At 37.2% G+C, this 26,163-nt stretch overlaps 5 protein-coding genes across 7 annotated transcripts; 2 read left to right on the top strand and 3 right to left on the bottom strand.

The window, feature by feature from the left end:
- Positions 1 to 840: 840 nt before the first annotated feature.
- Positions 841 to 3,820, bottom strand: LOC121991446 (RNA-binding protein 25-like). Its single transcript, XM_042545446.1, has 2 exons — positions 3,561 to 3,820; positions 841 to 1,219 (listed from the first exon to the last, which is right to left on the bottom strand). The coding sequence occupies exons 1-2, from the start codon at positions 3,818 to 3,820 to the stop codon at positions 841 to 843; spliced, it is 639 nt and encodes a 212-aa protein (XP_042401380.1).
- On the top strand, positions 853 to 10,634 carry LOC121989166 (signal recognition particle 19 kDa protein-like). Of its 3 annotated transcripts, XM_042543041.1 has the most exons (5): positions 853 to 1,236; positions 2,687 to 2,730; positions 8,826 to 9,022; positions 9,116 to 9,215; positions 10,237 to 10,634. In XM_042543041.1, exons 3-5 carry the CDS (start codon positions 8,846 to 8,848, stop codon positions 10,368 to 10,370), a joined length of 411 nt encoding a protein of 136 aa, XP_042398975.1. In that variant the 5' UTR covers positions 853 to 1,236; positions 2,687 to 2,730; positions 8,826 to 8,845; the 3' UTR covers positions 10,371 to 10,634. The 3 variants fall into 3 exon arrangements, with proteins under 3 accessions (XP_042398975.1, XP_042398974.1, XP_042398973.1); XM_042543040.1 differs by lacking the exons at positions 853 to 1,236; positions 2,687 to 2,730 and adding an exon at positions 6,280 to 6,463; XM_042543039.1 differs by lacking the exons at positions 853 to 1,236; positions 2,687 to 2,730 and adding an exon at positions 7,511 to 7,620.
- A 1,357-nt stretch (positions 10,635 to 11,991) lies between these two features.
- Positions 11,992 to 14,641, top strand: LOC121991445 (sucrose transport protein SUT1-like). The gene is made up of 14 exons (XM_042545445.1): positions 11,992 to 12,180; positions 12,319 to 12,384; positions 12,462 to 12,560; positions 12,638 to 12,702; positions 12,776 to 12,860; positions 12,936 to 12,969; positions 13,059 to 13,158; positions 13,244 to 13,319; positions 13,408 to 13,581; positions 13,665 to 13,808; positions 13,890 to 14,126; positions 14,204 to 14,267; positions 14,332 to 14,375; positions 14,464 to 14,641. Exons 1-14 carry the CDS (start codon positions 11,992 to 11,994, stop codon positions 14,635 to 14,637), a joined length of 1,551 nt encoding a protein of 516 aa, XP_042401379.1. The 3' UTR covers positions 14,638 to 14,641.
- A 298-nt stretch (positions 14,642 to 14,939) lies between these two features.
- LOC121989165 (cyclin-A1-4-like) lies at positions 14,940 to 18,849 on the bottom strand. Its single transcript, XM_042543038.1, has 11 exons — positions 18,446 to 18,849; positions 17,223 to 17,592; positions 16,958 to 17,091; positions 16,584 to 16,676; positions 16,385 to 16,518; positions 16,210 to 16,285; positions 16,061 to 16,137; positions 15,948 to 15,981; positions 15,674 to 15,823; positions 15,416 to 15,550; positions 14,940 to 15,339 (listed from the first exon to the last, which is right to left on the bottom strand). The coding sequence occupies exons 1-11, from the start codon at positions 18,629 to 18,631 to the stop codon at positions 15,277 to 15,279; spliced, it is 1,452 nt and encodes a 483-aa protein (XP_042398972.1). The 5' UTR covers positions 18,632 to 18,849; the 3' UTR covers positions 14,940 to 15,276.
- Positions 18,850 to 20,854: 2,005 nt separating this feature from the next.
- Positions 20,855 to 24,605, bottom strand: LOC121989164 (50S ribosomal protein L21, chloroplastic-like). Its single transcript, XM_042543036.1, has 5 exons — positions 24,230 to 24,605; positions 24,035 to 24,115; positions 21,519 to 21,620; positions 21,365 to 21,439; positions 20,855 to 21,270 (listed from the first exon to the last, which is right to left on the bottom strand). Exons 1-5 carry the CDS (start codon positions 24,539 to 24,541, stop codon positions 21,187 to 21,189), a joined length of 654 nt encoding a protein of 217 aa, XP_042398970.1. The 5' UTR covers positions 24,542 to 24,605; the 3' UTR covers positions 20,855 to 21,186.
- Positions 24,606 to 26,163: the final 1,558 nt, after the last annotated feature.

Here is a 26,163-nt window from a genome sequence, read left to right as displayed (position 1 = left end):
GTCGCGAGCAGTCACAGTCTCCAGAAGACGAATGTCAACCTGTTCGCGGTTAAGCAAGGGTCTAAGGAAGCCTTGTGGGCCTACATTAAAAGATTTAACCAAGTGGCTATGGAAGTCCCATCAGCCACTCTGGAGATACTTGTGAGTTCATTCTCACAAGGGCTTTTAGAGGGCAAGTTATTTTGGTTGCTCATCTGGAAGCTCCCATGAGACTTCGATCACCTACTCGGGCGGGCTACCGAGTACATCAATATTAAAGAGGCCCAGGCGGCTCGGAGGAAAGAATCGGTCCCTGAGCTAGCAGCCGTCCCTAAACGTCGAATGATCCATTCAAACCCACCACCAAAGGGGGCTAGAGTAGAAGCAACACAACAACAACAAGAGCTCTGTACACACGTGGTCCAGCATGTGGAAGCCGAGTGGAGAAGATCCACTGAACGATGACAATGGATGCCGCTCTTTTACACCTTTCATTAGGTGGCGACACACAACACTAGAGATTGTTAATAATAATAATAATAATAATAATAATAATAAAATTTACCTATGTGGGGACATGCCACATGCGGACATTGATTAAAAAATAAAAAAAATACATTGAACGCATTGAATGAGTAGGCCAGTGTAAAATACGATAACAAATAATAATTAAATAATAAGGTTTAATAGACAAATATCTTTAACAGAATTTTTTAGAAATTTTTAGAAATTGTTTTTAGAATTAATCTCTAACGGCGTATTTAGATGAGACTTATGGGCTCGAGAAAAGCCTGTTTGAAATACTCGGAGATGAGAGTTGATTGAGAAATGGATCTAGGGTTTAATTTTAAAAGCCCTAAGTTATAAGATTTTCTCCCGTGCACTATTCTCCTTCCCACGCCGAAACACCTTCTCCTCCTCCTGACCTCGCGACGTCGCCTCCTCTCCTTCGCCGACCCCAAGCCGTTGCCGGTCTTCTTCTCTCTCGAGCCGGAGTTGTTGGTCTTCTTCTCTTTCGAGCCTCAACCGCCGGCCTCCTCTTTCCCGAGCCCTCACGTGACTTCCCTTCCTCGCGATCTCGCCACGCCGATCGCCTTCTCGCGCTCTGCCTTCTCTCAGCATCGTCTCTGCCTGACATCGCCGGCGCCCGACGTCGCGCCACTCGTCGTCCATCTCCGATTCAGCCCTAGCAGCGGTACTCATCCTGATCCCCTCCCTCTCCCTCTCGCGGCGTTGTGCCCTAGCAGTAAGTTTGAGGTAAGTGGTTAGATTTGGTTATGGGTTTGGGCATTCGCGTTTGATCTTATTTTTGTTTAGTTTTTTTTTTTCGGATTGAGTTCTGGCCAAGTTCTTGATGGATTCAACTAGTTCTGATGAAGTATTGCTCCTTCCTACAGCTTCTAAAAGTTCGGATTTAATGTCGATGTTTAAAGTCTTGATCGAGGATACTTCTATTTCCTATTTCTTATGAAAATGTTGGACTATTTTAGGATTTCGATTCGTAGTGGTTGGTCTTATCGAAATGCAGTGGATTGTGTGGTCTCTAGTCGATCTTGTTCTGTTTTTCAGTTAGCAATGGAATTTTGGGAATTTATTCAATTCAAAGGTAGGGAGCTAAACGTGATCTAAAACTTGGTTGGCTGTTTTGCAAGGATACGGTGTTGATGGAATTGCCGGTTTCCACGAATTGGTTGTGAAGTAGTGGACGAAATTTGGTGGTGGTATATGGTTTTGATTTTTGTTCATGTTGCTGTGATAGTTCAATTTTGTTTTGGACAGATTTATTTTGGGTGTGAGATGTTGGCTTGATCTTGTATTCTGGTCTTGTGAAGGTTCCAAGTCTTAAGGTGGAAGTGATATTGTTTTGTGATAATTTCTGGTTCTTTGTGATGATGAATTCACGGGTCAAGGGAGCTGGAGAATCTTTGTCCTACTTCATGTTTTATCTCTTGTGAAGGTTGATTTCAGTTTATGGTATAGAGGATTTGAGTCAATGACGTTCTTTGTTCTTTAAGTCACTATGTTTTTTTTTTGGGTGAACCGATTTAGTAGGATGGAATGTGATTGCAATGGGGTTTCTGTTTCTTTTGGAGGGCTGTGGATTTGTTTGGACAGATCTAAGGGTTGTGAATTGATCTTGATGTAGTTTTTGTGTGGATTTGTTTGGACAGATCTAAGGGTTGTGAATCGATCTTGATGTAGTTTTTGTTCGACAAGACAACTTTGGATTTCTGGGCAGATTTGAATATTTTGAATCAACCTTAATATTGTTTTAGTTTCGACAGATAGCCTTGAATTCGGGATAGATTTGGAAGATTGTGAGATGAATATGTTATATGTTGTTTGTGTGTATGTATATTGTTTCATATTGTCACCGGTACAGGGGAGATCTTGCCGGATTTTTGTCTGGCAGAGACTCCTCTGGGGGCGTGACAATTTTTGGTATCAGAGGAGGTTTGCGATGCCATTTTTTGTCTCGTGGATTTTCGAGTTAATCTGATACCAATTTTTGGTATAAGAGCAGTTTTATGATGTCTGTTATTTTTCGTATTCTGGATTTTCGAGTTAATCTTTCGTGTTCTGGTTTTTTGAGTTAATCTGATATCAATTTAGTGGTATCAGAGCGAAGTTTTACGATGCCTATTTTTGGGGTTTTGGTTTTTTGTTTATTTTCCCTTTGTAAATTGATTCCTCTATATGACCTTAGAGTTTTGGGACCAGGCAGCGACAGGAATCTCCAAACTATAGGAGGTATGTGATGTACTATTATCATATATTTCTGTTATTACTTGACTAGTTGTTTATATCATGTATGACATGTGTTGGGTCAGTCACTGTTTAGATTCATCATACTCTTGTAGAACCACGGTTTAGGTCCATTAAACCATACTAAGGAAGAGTTGTTAGATTTTGCTGGATTTGCATTCCTGTGACGAATTTTCTAGTAGATTGTGCTTTGCTCTTTTCATGTAGATGCCTTTACTTGGTTCTTTAAATTAGCCTAAGCTTTGGGACAAATACGATAGATGGATAATCGGAGTACGCTATACGGATGATGGAGGATATGTTGATAGCGTGTTATGGATTTTGGAGATGGTTGATTTACCCACGGTTGGCTAGATAGTAGTGGAGGAGTAGCGAAAGCAGGGTGGACTCATAACCCAAAGAATAATCCTTTTCGGTTAAGGATTTGATCATGATATTATGATGGACTAGTATATGGGTGTATTATTTGGTTGTTACCCTTAGATGAGGATTCCCGGGTTGAGCAGGAAATTTGGGGACCAAATTTTTATTAGTGGGGGAGAATGTAAAATACGACAACAAATAATAATTAAATAATAAGGTTTAATAGGCAAATAGCCTTAACACAATTTTTTAGAAATTTTTAGAATTTTTTTTAGAATTAATCGGAGCTCGAACGACGATTTAGATGAGATACACTTATGGGCTCGAGAAAAGCCTGTTTGAAATACTCGGAGATGAGAGTTGATTGAGAAATGGATCTAGGGTTTAATTTTAAAAGCCCTAAGTTATAAGATTTTCTCCCGTGCACTATTCTCCTTCCCACGCCGAAACACCTTCTCCTCCTCCTGACCTCACGACGTCGCCTCCTCTCCTTCGCCGACCCCAAGCCGTTGTCGGTCTTCTCTCTCGAGCCGGAGTTGTTGGTCTTCTTCTCTTTCGAGCCCAACCGCCGGCCTCCTCTTTCCCGAGCCCTCACGTGACTTCCCTTCCTCGCGATCTCGCCACGCCGATCGCCTTCTCGCGCTCTGCCTTCTCTTAGCATCGTCTCTGCCTGACATCGCCGGCACCCGAAGTCGCGCCACTCGTCGCCCATCTCCGATGCAGCCCTAGCAGCGGTACTCATCCTGATCCCCTCCCTCTCCCTCTCGCGGCGTTGTGCCCTAGCAGTAAGTTTGAGGTAAGTGGTTAGATTTGGTTATGGGTTTGGGCATTCGCGTTTGATCTTATTTTTGTTTAGGTTTTTTTTTTTTCGGATTGAGTTCTGGCCAAGTTCTTGATGGATTCAACTAGTTCTGATGAAGTATTGCTCCTTCCTACAGCTTCTAAAAGTTTGGATTTAATGTCGATGTTTAAAGTCTTGATCGAGGATACTTCTATTTCCTATTTCTTATGAAAATGTTGGACTATTTTAGGATTTCGATTCGTAGTGGTTGGTCTTATCGAAATGCAGTGGATTGTGTGGTCTCTAGTCGATCTTGTTCTGTTTTTCAGTTAGCAATGGAATTTTGGGAATTTATTCAATCCAAAGGTAGGGAGCTAAACGTGATCTAAAACTTGGTTGGTTGTTTTGCAAGGATACGGTGTTGATGGAATTGCTGGTTTCCACGAATTGGTTGTGAAGCAGTGGACGGAATTTGGTGGTGGTATATGGTTTTGATTTTTGTTCATGTTGCTGTGATAGTTCGATTTTGTTTTGGACAGATTTATTTTGGGTGTGAGATGTTGGCTTGATCTTGTATTCTGGTCTTGTGAAGGTTCCGAGTCTTATGTGATATTGTTTTGTGATAATTTCTGGTTCTTCGTGATGGTGCTGAATTCACGGGTCAAGGGAGCTGGAGAATCTTTGTCCTACTTCATGTTTTATCTCTTGTGAAGGTTGATTTCAGTTTATGGTATAGAGGATTTGAGTCAATGATGTTCTTTGTTCTTTAAGTCACTATGATTTTTTTTTTGGTTGAACAGATTTAATAGGATGGAATGTGATTGCAATGGGGTTTCTGTTTCTTTTGGAGGGCTGTGGATTTGTTTGGACAGATCTAAGGGTTGTGAATCGATCTTGATGTAGTTTTTGTGCGACAAGACAACTTTGGATTTCTGGGCAGATTTGAATATTTTGAATCAACCTTAATATTGTTTTGGTTTCGACAGATAGCCTTGAATTCTGGATAGATTTGGAAGATTGTGAGATGAATATGTTATATGTTGTTTGTGTGTATGTATATTGTTTCATATTGTCACCGGTACAGGGGAGATGTTGTCGGATTTTTGTCTAGCAGAGATTCCTCTGGGGGCGTGATAGTCAGATCCTCTGATCCAAAATTTTCTGGATCAGAAGAGGTCCTATTCATTCATTGATTGGGTGGGTTGGACCCCACCTGTTAAATAGGTGAGATCCAACCCATCCAACTAATTAATGAGCAAGGGATCAAGATTGGTCTAAGGATCCTGGACCAGAGGATCCCTGTCCTTCAATGAGTTGAACATTTTTAATGTTTTGGTGGATCTCATGCATGTTATAACCATCCTTGCATTGGTTTTAACGTCCTAGAAATGTTATAACGTCCTAATAATTTACCAATGCAGTTGCACTAAGAAATTGAATTGCGTTCCGCCCGATTTGGGGTGGAAGCAATTTATCTATCCATTAAGTAAAGAAAAAAAGGAAAATATTTTTTTATTTTTTTGAAATAAATAAGAGATAGGAATATAATAGGGATGATAATTGATCGGATTTTATATCATCCGTTCCCATACCATAGGGTGTAGGATAACCGAGTATACACATATGATCAGATATCTTCTATACTTTATAATTTTTTTTTCTTTCTATTCAATTATTATCATTCATAAAAATATATTAAGCACCTATATAATCTCCTATTAATATCAATAAAAATAATTAATCCTATTAATATCAATAAAAATAATTAATTGATTTTAATATATATATATATAATTTAATCGAGTATTTAGTCAGATATTAGGTATAGATAGTCCTATATTCTCTGGATTGAATATTAATTTCTCTTTATTTGGATATTATGCTGAAATTATCATCCCTAAAATATAATCATTTTTTTTAACGTAATAAGCAGAGAAAAAATTTCCAATTTTCTCATAATTTTTATTTCCTTTGTACCAAGTAAACAAAGCCTCATTGTTTCTTTAGAATTTTTTTTCTGACTTTCCTCGCTCTTTACACCCTCTTTGGAAATAACTTAAGTCATGAAATTGAATTGAATTTCATTATGAATTGAATTCTATAAGGAATTGAATTCAATTATCATGTTTGGAATAAATTGTAACTTAAATTATGGAATTCTTATGTTTTATCATTTTATCCTTCTCTCTTTTTTCTTTTTTTTTTTTACAAAGAAGAGAGAATGAGGGCACAATGGACATAATATGGAGAATTAAATTTCCTATCTAAATCACACCTATTTACCTTATTTGATGGAATTGGAATTAAATTTTATATCAATTTTTAGCTAAAAAATTATTTCAAAATATGAAATTTAATTCCAATTTTAAAAGAAATTGAATTCCAAAGGAGGCCATTGCTGGCCTCTTCGAAGTCCAAGCTCGATTCGACCCCCTTCTTCCTCTTTGCTAATCCCGTCCCTCTCCAGCCATCTGCCATTCCTAACCGCCGCGAGAATTGACGAGGGTGCTCTGCTCGGCCCGCAGGTTTTATCTTTTCTCATTTTAGAATCGGCGAGGATCGAATACGCTGCAGGTGCGTCGCCTCCCTAAATCTCAAATTTTGATCTTGAACATGTTGGTTGTAGGTAGATCGGGTTTTGTCAGATCTAGGGTTTTTTTTAGTTATTTTCAGTTTTATGCGTCTTGTTAGATTTTGTTTCTTTCTCCATATTAATCAGTCGCAATCTTCTTGTTGCAAATCTAAGTTTGTTCATCTTTCATGTTTGTTTGTTTAGGTTGTTTTCCTTGCCATAGAATATTTTGTATGCCGGTTGAAGGTACACCAAGTGAATCAAGGTCCATGCTCGGGTGTAGCCGAGAGCAGCTGGTGAGACCTCGTGGTTCGCGAGGCCCACGCCACACGCTGCCGTTTCCGCTTCTTCCTCAACGTGGACAGCATGTATTTTCCGCCTACGTCTCTCTGTGTAATCCAAGTTTCGGAGTCGCCTGAGTAATTCTGCTTCTTGGAGAAGCCTTCCACCTCGATCTTCATCGACCTTACCTCCTTGTTTTCTCTTTCTACGCCTCGACGCCCTTAACCTATGTGCTTTTTTTGCTGATTTCTCCAATATTTGTCTATTTTTGGCAGTTTCTGATTTCTCCTTGATCTTCTTCCTATTCTTGGTGGCAAAAGGTGGTTTTTTTGTCACCCTTTTTAACAATAACGGAAGGACGGGAACGATCTTCTTCATATTCTCGGTCTTTTGAAATTTTGCCCAAAATTTAGGCAAAAAATAGGGAGATTTTGGGCAAGATCATTTTGGATGCTAGGGATCCGATCCAAATTGGATACTAGGATAGGGACTAGCAAGTTTCTTAAGCCACCAGTTCACCCCTGATTGGCCGCTAGGTTGAATTGACTCATATGGTTTATTGTAATTACTTTTTTATGAAAAAAAAGTAAGCCTGGTAGAAAATGTGTTTTTTGAGGGCTCTTTGTCATCTTCTATCATTCAAACTATGTCTCTATGGAATTTTTGATGTTACATTTAAGTCAATGTGTTACATTTAAGTGAATTATTTATTAATGTATTTCACCAGAGACGGATTGGGCTATACTGGGCTGTAGCCCAGCCCTGTTTCCCAACCATTTTTTATTTTTTTATTATTATTTAAAAAAGTTTAGGTTTCTTTCTTTCTCTCGTGCGACGAGAGAACGATCCACTGCGACGATCGATCTTCGAATCTAAGGTACTTCTTCAGTTCTTCCCATCCTGCTGAGATAGTCTCTCTTCCTGCGTTCGCCTGCGCGATCGAATCGCGCGCTTCCTGCTGCTCGCGAGACCAACTCGTATAGCGATGCTTTGGCCACGGCTTCTGCCGCCCGCTCGGCCACGGGAGAATCTTGCTTTTCCGCGATCACGCGCGTTGACTGCCGCGGGCCAAAGCATCGCATGCAGGAGCTGCTCGTGCGCAACCAAAGCATCGCACAACGTCGGCAGGAGCTGCTTCTACTAGCTTGAATTATTTCCTTATTATTTGATTCTTAAAACACATCGATGCCATTTCTATCAATTTCCTATCATTTTGCTGTTCTCAAAATTTGCATTTTCATTTTCTTCAGATTTTGCTGTTCTCAAATTTGGATTTCATTAATTATTCTGATTGACTTTTGGTGACCACGGAAAAAAAGTAATTTAAATCTAATTTAACCTAGGAATATAAAGATAAGGTTTCAATTGGATGTGCTAGGAATATCAAGATGTGGCCTCAATTGGATGTGCATTTCATCTCTCCAGGCTATCCTCTCTCCTCATAAAGTGTTGTGTTGCCAGCCCCTCTATAGTGGTAGAACTGGCAGAGCCAGATCTTAGGGTCCATGTGGATAATTAATAGCTAGCTTAATCTTTTTTTTTCTTTATTTTTTTTTTTTTCACTTTTACCAATATGTGAAACATAGTGGTTTTAGCAATGACTTTCTTGAAGATTGTTTGATACTCTATATTGAACGAGATTTAACTAATAATATAGATGTAAATTCTATTATAGATGAAGTTTATGTTACAAAATCTCATAGGGCACAACTTTGTTGAATAGTATAATGTAAATGACATTTTTTTTTGTTATGTATTTATATATTATTATATTAAGTCAAGCCCCCCTCTAATTCCTAGATCTGTCCCTGTATTTCATTGTTGAAGGAAGATCCATGATAACTTAAAGGTGTGATTAGTAAGTTTGTTTGTAGAATATTATTATGATATAATATTCAAGATAGTTTGTCTTCTATGTTGTATATTGTTTGTAAAATTATATTTAGATTTTCCTACTGTATTTGATCTCAATGTGTTGATGTATTTGGTGTATTCTGATTTGTTAAGAGAATGAGTTCCAAGTGGATTTTTTTATTCTATTTTCTATTCAAATAATTTCTTAATGAGTGGAATTGCAAGCAGGAAACAAAATTTTGTGAAGAATGCAGATTGAACCATCAAATATAAAGAAATGGAATATAATCTATCCAGTATACATTAACTCAAAGAAGACAGTTGCTGAGGGACGAAGAATCAGTACAGCAAATGCATGTGAAAACCCCACATGTGTTGAGATTAGTGATTGCTGCAACTATCTCAAGATTCCATGTGTAATTGAGGTGTCAAGCTCCACTATGACTTTTTTTCTTGGTTATATTGAGGCTGTCAATTTATATTTTGTTTATCCCTGTAAATGCTTCCAATAATTGCAGATAGACAAGGCATATCCTCGGGACTTCATGCAAAGAGGGAGGATTAGATTCCAGCTGAAAAAGGAAGATGGATCTCTCTGGAATGCCGAGATTGGTTCAAGTAAGGATTCATTATCCATAGTTGTACGTTGCTTATAATCCCACATCCAATTAATAGATAAACTAAACATTAATTATATTATTTAAGAGCCAGATAACCAATTGCACTATATAGTTATGGTGTATTTGAAAATATTAATATGATCTATGGTGGGGCATTTGGTGGTATATTTTGTATTTTGTTTTTGTATACTTTTCATTGTAGAGTATTCAACATTTGAACTAATGTGTGTGTGAACTTATGACAAATTCAATAATCAAAACGCTAACTCAAAAAAAAAAAAATGGTCAAGTTGTTTTTATTTAGTTTTTAAAACATTTGCATTATAGTTTGAACTGCATATTTCGAGAAATTGCTTTGTAATCTGGTTGGAGGCTGGTGATATAGTTTTTGGACGTTTGATAATAGTCTAAATTGTACCTGTATGATTTTCTTTCCTTTCCTTTTTAGTTGCTCAACTATAGCAACTAGTAACTACATGTGAAGCACATGATCTATATGATGCATAAATTTGATCTGAAAGCCATCTTTCTATACAAGAAGAATTCTGTTTTATTTCTTTGTTTGGGTCAGAGTTCTATTTAGTTTGAGAAGAACCAAACTACTTATTTTGTTTGGTTAAGTTGTGGAAATGCTCTTTTGATTTTGATCATTCATAATGGTACTCCGTGCGAAATAGAACTTGTAAATTCTCATTTCATAAGCATTCATATGCATTTTTCTGAACGAGATGATTTGATATCCAGTCTTGTTATTGTAGAGAACTTGACAGTTTTCTGTGTCGTTGCTATTTTTTCTTGGATCTTTGAAACCTTCAACTTCTGTGGTTTGTTGTCATTTGTTGACGCACAGCATTTTTTTTTGCCGATGAAATGATTTGGTATCTGGTCTTTTGTTGCTATAGAGAACTTGATAAGTTCTGACTTGTTGCTATTTATTCTAGAGTTTCAGAACTTTCATTTGATTTCTGTCATTGCTTTCTCATCAATGTCCTCACTGATCTTTTGATGTTACGATGCAGAAAAGCAACTTATGCTGAGGGTTGCAGAGTTAATTCCAAAGCATCATGGAAGAACAAAGAAGCAGGAGCCTGCAAACGCCTCGACGGCCGCTGGATCTTCAAAATCTGGAAAGGGTGGAAAGAAAAAGAAATGATCATCCAATTTGAAAATCTCCCCAAAACATTGAAAAAGAGTGATGGTCGAAGAATTTGCTACTTCATCCCAAGCTTACTTTAGCTGTTGTCAGTTGAATTTGTATTCATAAAAAGTAAATCACACAGGCTTCTCTACATCTATCCATCCGACTATTTATTTTCCTTTTTCTCATTGTCCTTTTATGATCTAACTGCTTGCATCAAAATGTCATTCCCAATTTTTCCTTTCCATATGAATACTTATTGAAGGGAGTGTTTATCTATGACTGCTGTACCGACTGCTGTGGATTTGGACAGCCACACAATTCCACTGGACAGCCACTCCACATTTGACTCAGTTGGTAAGTATATGGAATAATGATTGTAGTGGTCAGGAGGTTGAAATTAGACAAGAGATTTCATCACATTTGTACTTGTCAATTTGGGTTCCTATTAAACTCTCTCTCAATGACGTTCTTGTCAATTTGGGTTCCTGTTAAACTTTCTCTCAATGACGTTGGACAGTCGTATATAGCAAAAGTAAAGTTGGTTGTTAAATGATGGGAGAATCCAAAAGTCACCACCCTAATATAGTAGTAGATCATAAAGCATAAAATGGTTTCCACATGTTAGAGTATATCTTAATAGATTTTGGAGTTAATTTTCATGGGTGTTAACTTCTCTTATAGAAAGGGCAAATGTGTCTCATGATCTATCTCTTTTTAGACTGTGAGAGATTGTTTTAGAAGGGCTATTAAGATGACGGTTTTATTTTTTTTTTTAATGGATCAAATTCGGGCAGCATACCTTGCCTACATCTGTTAAACTACTGAGATAGAAGAACAATTTTAAAAAATGATTGCTTGAACTAAACTTGATGGAATTGCTTCATCACCCAAACCCAACAAGGAGCAAGTAAGAGCTATTTTTTTTCTTCCTCTCTTCTTCCTTCCAAATAAGCAGAACAATTCATAAGCTTATTTTGCTTCTTTTATTTCCATCCCAATAAGCACACCAAAAAAAAAGGATTTGAAAGAGAGTTAAATATTAGTTTCTTAAAACTTATCAAGCATATGAAAACTGAAAATAAAATATTTAGGATTTTAGAAGAGTGATCGTCATATAACAAAGGAAAGGAAGAATTTAACTCAGGTTCAAAAGTAATTTAGTTTCTTCTTGCCTTATATTAATCACACAATTACATTTACTAGAGAACTTAATTGGCCATTAATTGCATTTTCTAGGAAACAAAATTCAAAACAACTTGACTAACCATTACATTTAATTCCTAGATAACTTGAACAATCCAATTTAATTTAGTACTTATGAAAGCTTTTGCACAAAGCAATTTGATTTAGACTTCCAACAATCCAATTTAATTTAGAGTTCCAACACCACAATTAGGATGATCAAATTTTTTATATTTTATTTTATTTATTTATATTTACATTATCCTTATTTACTACTCACTGCAGCTTAAGCGCTAATTCGCACCACCTGTCACCTGATCCTGCATTTAAGTGCTCCCGCTTGCTTTGCGTTGCCGATGTCATCTACGTTTCTTCTTCTATTTATATTCCCTTTTCCTCTTCAACAATTTACCATATTTCTTTGTTTGTTTTCCCCAACACTTGGAATATCATGGCTAAGAACGAAGAAGCCGAAGATGGCAGCGGCAGCGTTGAAATCGCGAGCAACGACAGAGGCGACGTCGGACCCCCACAGGCGAGGCCCATCAGCTTAATGAGGCTCTTCTTCGCCTGCATGGTTGCCGGCGGGGTGCAATACGGCTGGGCACTGCAACTTTCCCTACTCACTCCTTACGTCCAAGTATATATATATATCAACTTCATCATAAACATTCTCAAAGATTTTCATCCCAAATCTTTCGTAACTAGTGGACTTTCATAATCATACTTACATATACACAACAACAAATCAGTTTAATTTGTTTGAATTCATTGGCAGACATTAGGATTATCACATGCTCTCTCCTCTATCATATGGCTCTGTGGTCCAATAGCCGGCTTTGTGGTAACTTCCTCTTGTAGTTTTTTTATAATTTCTTTCTTCTATGTTAGTTAATAAAGAATAATGTTGCATGCATTCAGGTTCAACCTATTGTTGGACTTTGGAGCGATCGTTGTCGATCGAGATTTGGAAAAAGAAGACCCTTCATATCTGCCGGATGTTTATTGATATGTACAGCTGTGTGTAGCATTGATATATCATCCATCAATAAATACTTGTCGCATAGATTTTCTTTATCATACTCCTCGATCTTTAGGTAATTGTGGTAGGATTTTCTTCAGATATTGGGTATGCACTCGGCGATACAAAAGAGCATTGTAGGTGAGTGCGACTGCTATTTATCTTCCTCCATGTATTCGATAAATGATGACTCGTATCTTCTTCGTAAATGAAGCATCTATCGCGGCCCTCGATGGCATGCAGCCATTGTGTACTGCCTTGGATTTTGGCTGCTAGATTTCTCCAATAACACAGTTCAAGTAGGGTTCTTATATTCCCTCCCCTACTTTGAAAAATCAAAATCCAACTCCTAAATTTTGTTTAAATCTTCGAAGGGGCCGACTCGAGCACTCATGGCGGATATCGCCGGTAAATCTTCTTTTATCAAGGTTGATTGCAAATTAAAGGCCCTCGTTTGTGAGTGTTGATGCAATGGAATTGAGTGTTTTGTGTGGCAGGTCAGCATGGACCCAATGCAGCAAATGCTATATTCTGTTCATGGATGGCTGCAGGAAATCTATTGGGATACGCCTGTGGCTCCAATGGGAATTGGCACAAGTATGCTCAGCTAATTATGATCATGAATGATCATCTATTTAAGCATTTAATTTAATTACTTGTGTTTTTTCTTCCTTATAATTAGGTGGTTTCCTTTCTTAATGACAAATGCTTGTTGCGAAGCTTGTGCAAATCTAAAGGCTGCGTTTCTGATTGCTGTGGTAGATCCTCTGACTAATTTGTCGATCGAACTTAGATTTTGTTATCCAAAACTTTAATATTTTTATTTTGGATTGAAAACAAAAACAGGTATTTCTACTCATGTGCCTCACGGTCACTCTAATGCTTGCAAATGAAGTCCCTCTGCGTGATTCTCATCTGACAAAAGAGCAACAATCAACAGGATTTTTTAATATATTTAGATCTTTCAAGAACTTGCCCCCTGGAATGCCTTCAGTTCTTATTGTCACTTCCATAACTTGGGCACGAATTCATCACTTAAAAACAATAATAAGTATTATTATTGTAATTGTGTTTTTGATTTTGTGTGTGTGTGTTGTTTATAGTTGTCGTGGTTTCCATTTTTGCTCTACGACACTGATTGGATGGGTCGCGAAGTGTACCATGGTAATCCAAGAGGAACTGATGCACAAATAGATGCTTATAATCAAGGTGTCAGAGAAGGTGCAGTTGGATTGCTTCTGAACTCGGTGAGAAAATTTGAATGAAGTTATTTGTCATCAAAGTTTTCGATGTTCCTACAATTCATCTGTCTTGCGCCTTGTCGATAGGTTGTGTTGGGGCTTTCTTCTTTCATCATTGAGCCGATGTGCCGGAAAGTGACTCCAAGGGCGGTTTGGGTGTTTAGCAGCTTCTTTGTGTTCCTAGGCATGACAGCAATTTGCCTCACGAGCGTTTGGTCCTTGAAGAAATTCTCTCAGGGCTCAATTCAACTAGCAATCAGTGCAGATACTGATGTTAAAGTTGTTTCTCTAGTAATCTTCGCAGCTTTAGGTTTACCTCTAGCAGTAAGTTCAAATTTGTTTACACTCTCATAAACATTGTTCTCGAGCACTATTTTTTTTTTTTTTTTTTACACTTGCAGGTTCTGTTTAGTGTTCCTTTTGCTGTTGCATCTCAATTGGCAGCTAAAGTGGATGGTGGCCAAGGTTAGTGATCATATTCACCATTTACATAGTTCAATTTGTCTTACTATGCTGTATCTTTTTACAGGTCTTTGCATTGGAGTCTTGAACATCTCGATAGTAATTCCTCAGGTCTACTTTCTAATGATATGTTAAGTGATCGACAAATTGTTCAACTTCATCCTTTTTACTTGATACCAAGAGATGGTTGGTGATGTAGGTGATTATTGCTCTTGGAGCTGGCCCATGGGATGCAATCTTCGACCAAGGGAACCTCCCTGCTTTCGCTTTGGCGTCGGCTTTCGCCTTCCTATCTGGCGTTGCCGGAATCTTTTTGCTTCCCAAGCTCTCAGGCAATAGCTTCAAGAGTTCAGGGCTCGCTGGAATGCATTGATCTATCTTTAGCTAAATGAAAGAACTCTAATTTTCAAACAGTTGTTGTGTTAAAAACTATATTTATCTATGCTCTTGTATCAACTAGATCCAAGAACCCTTTCTCTCTCTCTCTTTTTTTTTTTTGTTTGTAAGAAGGAACATTGTAAAATATAATGATAGGTTGGTTTATAATGAAGGAACATTGTAAAATTTAATGATCTTTAGATGCATTTGATAAATGTAATTGCTCAAGTTCTGATATCATCTCCAGGAATCAAAGTAGTTAGTCAAAGACTAGTGCTAAAGAGACGGGAAACAAAGTGAGCCATGATAGAAAACTACACTAAAAAAAATTGAGAGAAATATTGGAAACACACGAGTAGATAGAACTTGGATCACGTTTAGTCATTCACACACCAAAGGATTCAGCTGTTGATCACTTCACCCTCTCTTCTATAACCCTACCTTAGTCAACGTTTGCAATGAATAATTGCAATGTGAATCAGCGGCACATTATGCAAGCACATGCTACGGGGAATGAAACGGCTTTTCAGCTGAATACACTGAAAGAAAAATTCAAGAATTATATTTCTTGATTATGGTAGAATCTTCAACCAGTTGCCATGCAGATTGTAGAATCATCAAGTCAGCGAATTCACTAATCCTGGAAAAATTCTGGAGGTATGGAAGCAGGGCAATTCTTCTTGGCAACAAACTTGTACTGCCAAAATATGAATAAAGCGTCAACAAAGAGTGTGAATTTAATTATTTAAACAAGCACAAAGTGCGATTGTTACCTTGTGCTGACTGTACTTCTCTCTGATCGCAGGTAGGTTGCTGCCGGCGCTTGCACAGAGAAGGCTGTGCAATGCCTTCACACAGCTTGAGAGATCAGATGGTTTGTATAGCGTGTAGTGGCCTAGTGTCGCATTCTGCAGCATAACTCGAAAAATGACAAGAATTAAGCCCAAAAGATAGCAACAAGGTGGAATTGGTGATTCCTCATTTCTTTTTGATGAAGAAATGATCATAGAAAGAGGAGAGCATGCACGTACCCAAGGCCTCTTCGTTGGTTGCAGAATGAAATTTGCCAAAAAGATAGCCGAAGCTGCTACTAATGACGGGGCATAGCAAAGGAAGTTGTACTCAAGAAGCGATAGCTCTGCGACATAATTGGCTAGAAACTCGATTTGCATTGCAGGAACCTAAAATAAGGGTAATAGATGACTCATGGCTGTGTACAATTTCGTTATATTTTCTCCTATCCCATCTACTTCTCCAACAAAGTCTTGATGAAAGAAAGAACTTAACGAGGGTACAAGAAATTACCTCATCAGACACTTGAGCAGCACGGATGAATCTCCTGTTGATTTTGAAATCACATATAAGAACAAGACAGGTAGGATGATCAATTTTACACGGCAAAATAGGCAACAGTCTACCTCAAGAAACACTTGGCAGTTGGTGCTGTCATTTCAAACTTCAGATACTTCAAAACTTCGGTTTCCATTTGCAAAACCTGTTCAAGTACACAATAATGAAATACACAAAGGCAGAGTACACTACTTAATCTGATGAGAAGATAACCCACCTCGTCCTTGAAATATGTGTTATCTGTTATGTAGCAAAATTCTTCAACTTGTGGGGCACAGATCTCCTCATATTTTCTGAAGGATTTAGCAAGAGATACGTTTATTTTCAACCGAAAAAAGAGACTAAGATATTATCAAAGGGAGTCTAATTCAATATCATAGATAGGTTCTTACGAAGCAATAAGCATACAAGCAACACCAAGAAGTTGTAGCCGTTGGCGGTTGATCTCATTTCCCGAAAGATACCGATCAATGTAATTGACAGTCAAATACAATGTATCAGGGACAAGTCGATATTCTTCTGCAACCTGCATTTAAGAGAAGGTAAGTGAATCTGTACTTAGCATTTTAATGAAGTTTGCTTAAAATGTACCTCCACTAGCCAATCTACTAGAATTGAACGCATGCTAGCATTAATGTCCTTCTGGATCATTTCCATGAAATCCGTGGAAGGCCTTTTCTTAGTCTGACAAAAAGATAGACAAATTGAAGTAAGATAACAAAAAGCAAAGACTGCTATTTAACCTCATATAACAAATTGAAGGCAGCGCTTCCATTTTTACCTTATCATAGTATCTTATAAAATTTTAAGGAACTAAGCGGAAACAATGTAACTACAGACTGTATTAATGTTATGATTATCAATATATATTAAAATAACTTTGCTAGTATACTTGCTATGATAAATGTAACCACAATAACAATGGAAATAATAAAAAAAATAGGAGTGGGACCAAGGATTGTCACCTCAGCTATGCGTAAATGTTTGTAAATATCACAAGCAAGTGTGGTGCAAAACTGTGGATTATTATGATTTGCGTCAACATCAATGAAATCGTCAACTTCCATGGGTGTGGAAACATCAGTCTTCCATTTGAATCCTGATAAGTGGAGTAAAAAGGTTAGCGACATCGAAAACTGAACCATCACAGCTTATTGATTATGGATTAAGAAAACAAAAATCCCACACAAGAATTGTGCAGAATTAAATTCTCAGATTGTTCGGAAGTACCAGTTTCCTCTGCCCGCTCAGAAATGAGCAGATTTTCTTTGGCTCTCCTCTCCAATGTGGCAATAGCTTGAGAGTCTCCATTGTCTACATACTCAAAATCAGGACTTTTCATGGAGTCACAGCTTGACATTGTTTCATCCAAGGAAACAGAATCTCTTGAGGAACTAGGTGATTTAAGTGTACTGTTGGGAGCAAGGCAAGTAGCAAGTTTTGCCTCATTGTTTACTAGGACTGAATTTTTAATGTTAGCCACAATGGCATCTGTTCTGACAACTGGCGTAAATGAAGAAATTGCACTTGATCTTGTATCACGATTACTAGTTGTAGGTCTCTTCTTTATATTTGAAGCTGAACTTGCTGCATTAGGTTTCTGGATGATAAAAAAACCAAAAACATATTTTAATCGTATATAAAACAAATGCATAAAAAAAAGAAGTGCAATAGGCTTAATAAAGGAAATCTTTTTGTACAAGCTTGAAGCTGCATGACTGGAAATTAGAGAAGCATATGAAAATAAGGACCGTTGTATATTTCAAAGATGCAAAAAGCAAGCTCCGCAAGCAGTCAAATAGAACAATCTTTAGTACCAAAAAAGATTAGTCTATCAAATCAGACAGGCTTCTTACTAAAAGCCATTATCAATCACATATCAGTAAATCAGAGATAATAGCATGACAAACACGCACTTCAATAGACACAAAAATCAGGAATAAACTTCGAATGTTCATAAAGGGCATGGAAGTTAACTATTATTCACTCACTATTTTATTTTCTTAATAATATAACCCAATCAAATCCGACATTCATATCAATTTTCGGATATCAGTCAAAAAAAGACCTTGCATACTGTGAATTATAGAGTATAAAATAGAACACGATACTTCGTTAAACAGGTGGCTTTTATCTAAAGACTTCTATGGTCGATTCTGTCACAAAAACATAACCCATTTATATGATAGACCATTTAAAATCTACACAAAATTAATCCAAGTGGAGACGAACTTCAAAAATGCAGAAACCATATCAAACAAGAGGAACTTTAGAGCACGAAAGATAATGGTATAGGAGTTCCTGCAATCTTCATACATCAATCAAATAACAATCTAAAACGACATATAACTTCAAACATCGATGCCATGATTCCACCCAAAAAGCACACCTTCCATCAAAAAAAAAATGAGAGAAACCAATGGCAAAGAGGCAACGATGCAACGAATACCCACATTTCCCCCTTTAGCTCCAATCGTCCGGTTAGGGTTCTTTCCCACATTGTTCTTGTTGGTGATATTCCCAAGCGCAACCCTCTTTTTGGCTTGCTCTGCAACAGCTGCCGGCAACTTGGCAGGGTTATCCGACGCCGCTGGCCTCTTCACCGAGGCCGACGATGACAACGACAACCGCCGATTCATCCCCGAATACCAGAAGCCCGTCAACCCAGTCCCCTAAAATTCGCCCGCCCTTGCTGCGAGACGGAGCAGAAGGTAGAAGCAGGGATCGATCTGCGTCAAAAACCCTAATCGATGAAGAAATCGATCGAAATCTTGTAGCAATACGTCTCCGTCGTCGCCTCTTCTCTCCAACAAGCGCAGAGAATCCGAAATGGTAAGCGTCGAGGGATGGCCGGTTTATTAAGAACTTCCATTTTTTTTAATAAATCAAACAATTTGTTGGAGGGAATCTATTCGTTTGAAAATACAAGATCTGGACCGTCCATCGCACGATCATGATAGAGTCGCCGCTTCGGGATCGCCCGCTAAGAATGGGGTCCGAGGTTCCATCAATCACAAGAGAGGTGAGAATGTAGGTGAGCTGAAAACGGTTGTGTCGCGTGTTTGTGTGACCGCTGGTAGTCGTAAGGAAGTGCACACCGCGAAGGGAATTGAGATAACGGTCGACGTACGGAGGGGAGAGGTGGTGAGCGTTTCTCGTCGCTTTTAAATTCGAATTTTGGGTGTAAAAGTGGGCTCGAAAAGAAACGTGCTTTTGGTTTTCTTTCGATAAAGGAGCCTCCAAATTAGTCGAAGATTGAGTGGGGCCGTCGCACTGTAGCCTAAGGAAGGGGACCGGATTTGAGATTTAAATTTTAAACTTTTGCTTTAAAAGTACTTTTTGTTCGTTTGAAGTTCAAACTTTGAATGGCGTCGCTTTTGGAAAATTCTGAATGAGAAGGAGGTGGCTTTTCAAAATAGAATTTAAAATTTTAGGTGAAAGCCCATATATAGACTTTTTAATATTTATTTTTATTTTTAAAGAATCTTACTTAACAACTTATGTATAGAAATAAGATTGCAAATTAATTAAACGTTCGTGAATAAGTTTAGTATTCAATTTGATAAGAATTTGTTTATATTCGTTCAATATATACAAGATTAATTAAATAAACAAAGTTGAACAACTCATTAAACTAAACAAACAAGTTTGAACACATATGTGTTCAGCTCGTTAACATTCGTGAACAATATTCACGAACCATATTCATTAATAAAAACTTTTTTCAATATACTAAATAAATAATAAAATAAAATAAAACAAATAAATAAGTTTAAATTATCAACCTCAATAACCAATCAAACAACTAAGGGTGTGTTTGGTACGCGCATTTTTCATTTTCATTTTCTGAAAAACGCGCGTTTTCTGAAAAATGATATTTGGTTTGTATTTTTCGTGCCTGTTTTCTAAAAAAATAGATAGCGTTTTCTAAAAAAACAGAGAATGACAAAAAGTCATTTTCTGTTTTCTAGAAAACGCGCGTTTTTCAGAAAATGAAAAACGCGCGTATCAAACGCACCCTAAAGTTTTCAAACAATCAAACAAGTTTGAATTGAGAGCTTGATAACATCTAAACAAACCAAGCTTGAACCAAGTTCAAGCCAAATTTGAATTGAGAGCTCGATAATATCTAAATAAAGCAAGCTCAAACTCATAAAGAATAAACCAAGTCAAGATTGAACAATCATTTCAAAAGCTTGATTTATTTTAAACTCGGCTCAATTATCTTATTAAACAAACTTAAACATCCCAAAATTCGATTGAGCTCGACTTATTTACAGTCCTAAAAAGAATCAAAGGAGATGAAGAGAACTTGTGTTGACTCGTATAGTTATGGAAAATCAAAGTAAGCATGTTGTAAATGTTTGATTTAGACAAAGTACTAAGAAAAAAATTTCTCATACCCCAAATCACTTTTGACGATAAACTACTAAGAACGTCTGAAATAAACGTTTTCTACAATTGATTTAGGCAAAGTAACCTATGGCCTTCACTTCCCACCAAATGATCATCAAATACAAAGGGGCTTGTGAGCTTGTGCATGTGAAAAGAGGAAGACATGTATCATCCTCGATAATAATCTTCTCATATTGCAATTTGTTTTGATAGAAATGAACAATTTGTACATTTTCTTTTGAGGAGAGAATCAAAAAGATACAATGGCATATAGGCAATAGTAGATGTCATTAAAACAAGAAAAACTAGTCATTCTGCTAATGGCTCAGATTCCACATGAGTGATATTAAAATGAGCTTCACCAATTGGAGTTTGACATCAAATCCCAGAAAATATAAAGAAATTGCAAAAAAAACAGTAGCAACACGAGCAACTCTTAGAGGAGCAAAGAGTGCAACACATCCGAATTGATGGAACCATCACCAAAGCATAGCCATTCACTAACAGTTTTACAGACTCACAAACTTCTCTTTTCAACATACAAATATGTAAATGCACAAATTTAGGACAGGATTCCAATGCCTTGTACTCATTCGGCGGCAGCGATAATGCATTGATGAGCAATTTAGCTGTGAAGTTGACTATTTAGCTATGAGCTATGAATTGAAGCGCTGAAGGGGGACCGGCAGTTTAATTTCAAAACCATCAGTAATGTTGACAGAACTTAACGACTACAAACCAACAACCTTCACCCAATGTGTTCCGAGCGAATAAGAATGGTGGTCTCCCCCCCTCGCTCCTATGCAGGCACATTCTCAGGCATAGTTTCCGCAGGAAAATTTTCATATCCAGTTATGCCGGTGATTCTTATCCGTGTTCTTGGCTGTGTGCCAACATTGAACATTTTCATCAACCTTAACGTAGTACATAGATCCAAACAATGTTCATTGCTGATTATATTATATGAATTAAATTACCTGACGATGACCAATGTTCCGGCGGTAGTTCTTCTTTCTCTTGTATTTAAAAACAATTACTTTGTGATCTAATCCCTGCATGAGTAATAGAAGATGAGTTACAACCTAAAGCAGTTCATATGAAGGATTGTTAGTGCTGATGATAAAAATCTACCTGTTCCTCAACAACAGCATGCACAGCAGCATTAGTTACAATTGGTTGTCCAATGTATGCCTTTGTTCGAGTTCCAACCAACAAAACTTTGTTTAGAATAATCTGCAGAGAAGTCCATGATAGAGGTTTGAGTTAATGTCATAACCAGTGCTTTTGATGCAGGAGTGGGAGTTAAATAACCAATCAAAATATCTAGTTCAAGTGGAATGTCTTTATCATCTCAACCTGACTGGATTGACCTCCAATTCCTCATTTAAATGGTCAAAAACCAGCAAGTCCTATTCTCTCAGCTGGTCAAAAATATGTTCAACTAAGATGCTTCTATCATCAAAACCAGACTGGATTCACTGGATGGGCCTCCTCTTCCTGGTTTAACCAGTCAAATTGGCTGGTTCAGTCCAGTTATAAGACAATGATGACAACTTGGAAAAAGGATAATGGTAAGTGCCATGAAAATAATTATATTTTCGGTTTTACAGCCTCCAATGATCTTTTATTTCTATCATCCCAACAGATCAAATATATGGTTCAATCAGATGTTTCTATCATCCGAACCTGACAAAATTGATCTGTTGTTCATGATTTAACCAGTCAAACCAACTAGTCCAGTCAGTTAACAGAAATATTGATGATAACTTGAGGAAGGGTCATGGGAAGTGCCATGAACATAATTATATTTTTCGGTCTTACAGCCTCTAATGATATTATTTCTATCATCCCAACAGATCAAAAATATGGTTCAATCGGATGTTTCTATCATCTGAACCTGACTAGATTGATCTGTTGTTCATGATTTAACCAGTCAAACCAACTAGTCCAGTCAGTTAAAAGAAATATGATGATAACTTGGGGAAGGGTCATGGTAAGTGCCATGAACATAATTATATTTTTCGGTCTTACAGCCTCCAATGATATTATTCCTATCATCCCAACAGATCAAAAATATGGTTCAATCAGATGTTTCTATCATCTGAACCTGACTAGATTGATCTGTTGTTCATGATTTAACCAGTCAAACCAACTAGTCCAGTCAGTTAAAAGAAAAAATGATGATAACTCGAGGAAGGGTCATGGTAAGTGTCATGAAAATGATTATATTTTTGGTCTTACATCTCTGATGGATTGTTTGTAAAGGTTGCATTTGTGGCCACTTCACAAATACATTTTTGCTCTAATATTACAAAGAAGCAATAAGTTTCCTTCAACATGTAGAACTCGGCAGACATGGCCATCCACAAACATATACATCAATGAGTTATAAAAAATAAATGCCTTGATAATCAGACCCAATATTTGAGAGGACAGGTGGGTTTTGGAGGCCCCTGGATCATAAATGCAGCCTAATTCTGTAAATTACCTTGATGGATATCCATAGGTCAGATCTAAACCTAGAGAGTGTAGACAAGTTCTTGGAGGCCTCTGGATCGTAACTATTGTTACTTTACCAATTGAACTTGTAGAAGGCCATCACTTTGATGGGCAACCTAGGGGCACAAATAGGTTTCTTGGTGACTAGGGCTGTAATGAACCAAGCGTTCGTAAACAAACTTGGTGTTCGGCTTGGTAAGAGTTTGTTTATGTTCGTTTAATATACATAAGATTAATTAAATAAACAAGCTTGAACAGCTCATTAAGCTAAATAAACAAGCTTGAATAAATATATGTTCAGCTCGTTAACGTTCGTGAATAACATTCGTGAACAACGTTCATGAACAATGTTCACAAACCATATTCATTAATAAAACTCTTTTCAATATGCTAAATAAACAATAAAATAAAATAAATAAATAAATTTAAATTATCAAGCTCAATAACCAATCAAACAACTAAAAGTTTCAAACAATCAAACAAGCTTGAATTGAGAGCGTGATAACATCTAAACGAACCAAGCTCGAACCAAGCTCAAGCCAAACTCAAACCAAGCTCAAGCCAAGTTCGAACCAAGCTCAAGGCAAGCTTGAATTGAGAGCTTGATAACATCTAAACAAACCAAGCTCAAGCCAAGCTTCAAACAAGCTCAAGCTCATAAAAAATAAACCAAGTCAAGCTTGAACACTCATTTCAAAAGCTTGGTTCATTTTAAGCTCGGTTCGTCTCGGCTTGGTTACCTTATCAAACAAGCTTGAACACCCCAAAGCTTGGCTCGGCTTGTTTATAGCCCTACTTCAAATCATGTCCGCATATGTACTCTCCATAACCAACCTATGGAAGACCACCATGGTTTTTTTTGTAACCTGAAGGCGCAGGTATCCTAGAGCCTCTGGATCATAACTATGATCCAACTCTACCCATACTTTGTTTCCCCGTGTTACTTAATGATATCTGATATTGGCCTCAAATAAGACATTTCGGAATTAGAAATCTAGTGTGACTTTGTTTAGTAGGAAAAATGAACATGATCATTAAATATTTTGAAGGTCTACATTCTTAAACAAGGACAAATCAGTTTAGGACGTAATTGCATAGACGAGTCTTGAAGAGGAATTGCTAGAAAAACAGAGAGGCAAACTTATAACCTTGTCATTGACGTTAGCATCTTTCAATCTCTGCGTGTAGAGGAATCGTCCAGGGATCACAATGTACTGCCGTGAGCCGACCTGAAAATTTTACCCAGAGTTCAAATTTTAAAGAACAAAACTACAAGAATGAATTCACCGAGAAGAGCTTAAGCAACAAATTGTGATGAAGACACAAACAAATTTTCGACTCACCATTACTACCGCAAAGACGTCTTCCTCTTTGGCGGCGGTGGAAGCGGCCAACTGCTCCTCCACCGGCGCTGGAACCGCCGGATCAACATCCTCAGTCTGGATGGACTCCTCTTCGGCAGCCGCGCGCAAGTTCGACTTGCGGGCGATTGAAGATGAAAGGGGGAGGAAAGGCCTTTGAGATGAGGAAAGGCGGGTCGGGATAGAGGGGAATCGAACTTTGGAGGAAACGGAGAAGGTTGGGAGACTGCGGGAGAGGGAGAAGAGGCCGACGGGAGGCGAAAGGACAGCGGCGGCACCGAGGGCGGAAGCCATGGCCTGCCTTTTGATGCGGTGGATTGCAGAAGGATAAGGCGAGGATGGAAAAGAGTATGAAAAGAATTTTTTGCCCTAAATTTAATAATTTATCCATCCATTTCTTTTTCATTTATTTTTTCGACTGTGAAAATTTCCAGAACTAGTAAAAAAAAACAAACTTATACAATGAAAATTGAAAACACACCCATTAATAAAATTTTAAAAATATAAAAAGCAATTATTATTTTATTTTTTGTTTTTTATAATATAGTTGTTTCAATTTTACTTATTAATTTCAATCGCCCGTTTAGGGATTTTTCATTTAGCTTATCTAACTTTCAAAATAATTAAATCACGAAATATATTTTCAAAATGTCCCTCCTATGACTTTTTTTTTTTCATCTTAGAAGAGCTTTGCCAATCTTTACTATGTTTAGACCTAGTAAATTTTTTTGTATGTCGACTATAAATTAATTTTATAATTTATCATCCTTTATATAATTTAGAGTCGGACTGTGATGGACGTCTAAAATGAGCATAATCATCCTTTTGCTATATTGAGTGATTTTTTTTATATTTTTAATCTACCCCTATAAAAATTTGTTTAAATTTAGTTTTGAGGGGGTGGAAATATTAAGAAGACTTGATAAGCTTAAAGAATTAAGAATTACTTCAAACTCAAATTAATGTATTCATATAAGTCTTCTTAATGTATTTCTGCCTTAGATCTAAATCCAATAGCATAAACTTAAAGCAATGAATTTTTAAACTTACAAAGTCTTGATAAAATTTAGCATAAACTCATTATAAGATCTTCGACAATGATACTCACTAATCAACACTACTAATAGATTCTCAAGACTCTCTTAATTCGAAAAATATCAAACTTTTAAAATTTTAAATAGTGTAAGTCCATAAGTCAATTTCATTCCAAACTGGCTGATAGACTTAGAGAATTTTGAGTCCAATTTCTAATGATAGCAGTTGATGGAATTAGAGAACTTTGAATTATTAGAGAATATTTTTTAGAATATTTCCTTAGTGAATATTATTAGGATATTGATCACCAGCTAGAGGTAGTGAATAGATTGTCACTCACTTCGTTTGTGTTTTCTAACTTGTTAGCGCAACGGAAATACAACCAACAAATACGAAAGCCAATTCTAAAGACAAGAAGAAAGAAAACAAATCCTAACACGTTTGTTTAGGTCATTCGGAGATAACGCTCCTACTCCACGGTTATCCATAAGGTGCATGATCCCTGATCAATTCATGGGTGTATTAGTCCCCGGAACTCCAACTAACTCAACCCTCCTTGTCGATGGAGAAACCTCACCACAAACTTGATCAAGAACTCTTGGATTGCTTTGAGCTTTGCAAACTCTATTAGGGGTTAACAACCTTTAATTTCATCACCAAAGCTAGGCAATCCTAGTCCCATTATATAGAACTTGGGAGGAAACACACAAGTTATGTTTTCACTACCAGTCGACTGTCATACTTATCAGTCGACTAGCCTCTATGGAATTCGATTGTTACAACCTAAAGGCTCGATTCCAGTCAACTGCTTACTATGGATCAGTCGACTGGTCTTTATGGGCTGAGCGAACAAAAGCATTCTGTTCACACCTAGTCGACTG

Source organism: Zingiber officinale, chromosome 6B (assembly GCF_018446385.1).
Source record: "Zingiber officinale cultivar Zhangliang chromosome 6B, Zo_v1.1, whole genome shotgun sequence".
Classification (NCBI taxonomy): Eukaryota; Viridiplantae; Streptophyta; class Magnoliopsida; order Zingiberales; family Zingiberaceae; genus Zingiber; species Zingiber officinale.
Note: the sequence above shows the minus strand (reverse complement) of the source record. Positions and strands in the feature narration are given on the sequence as shown.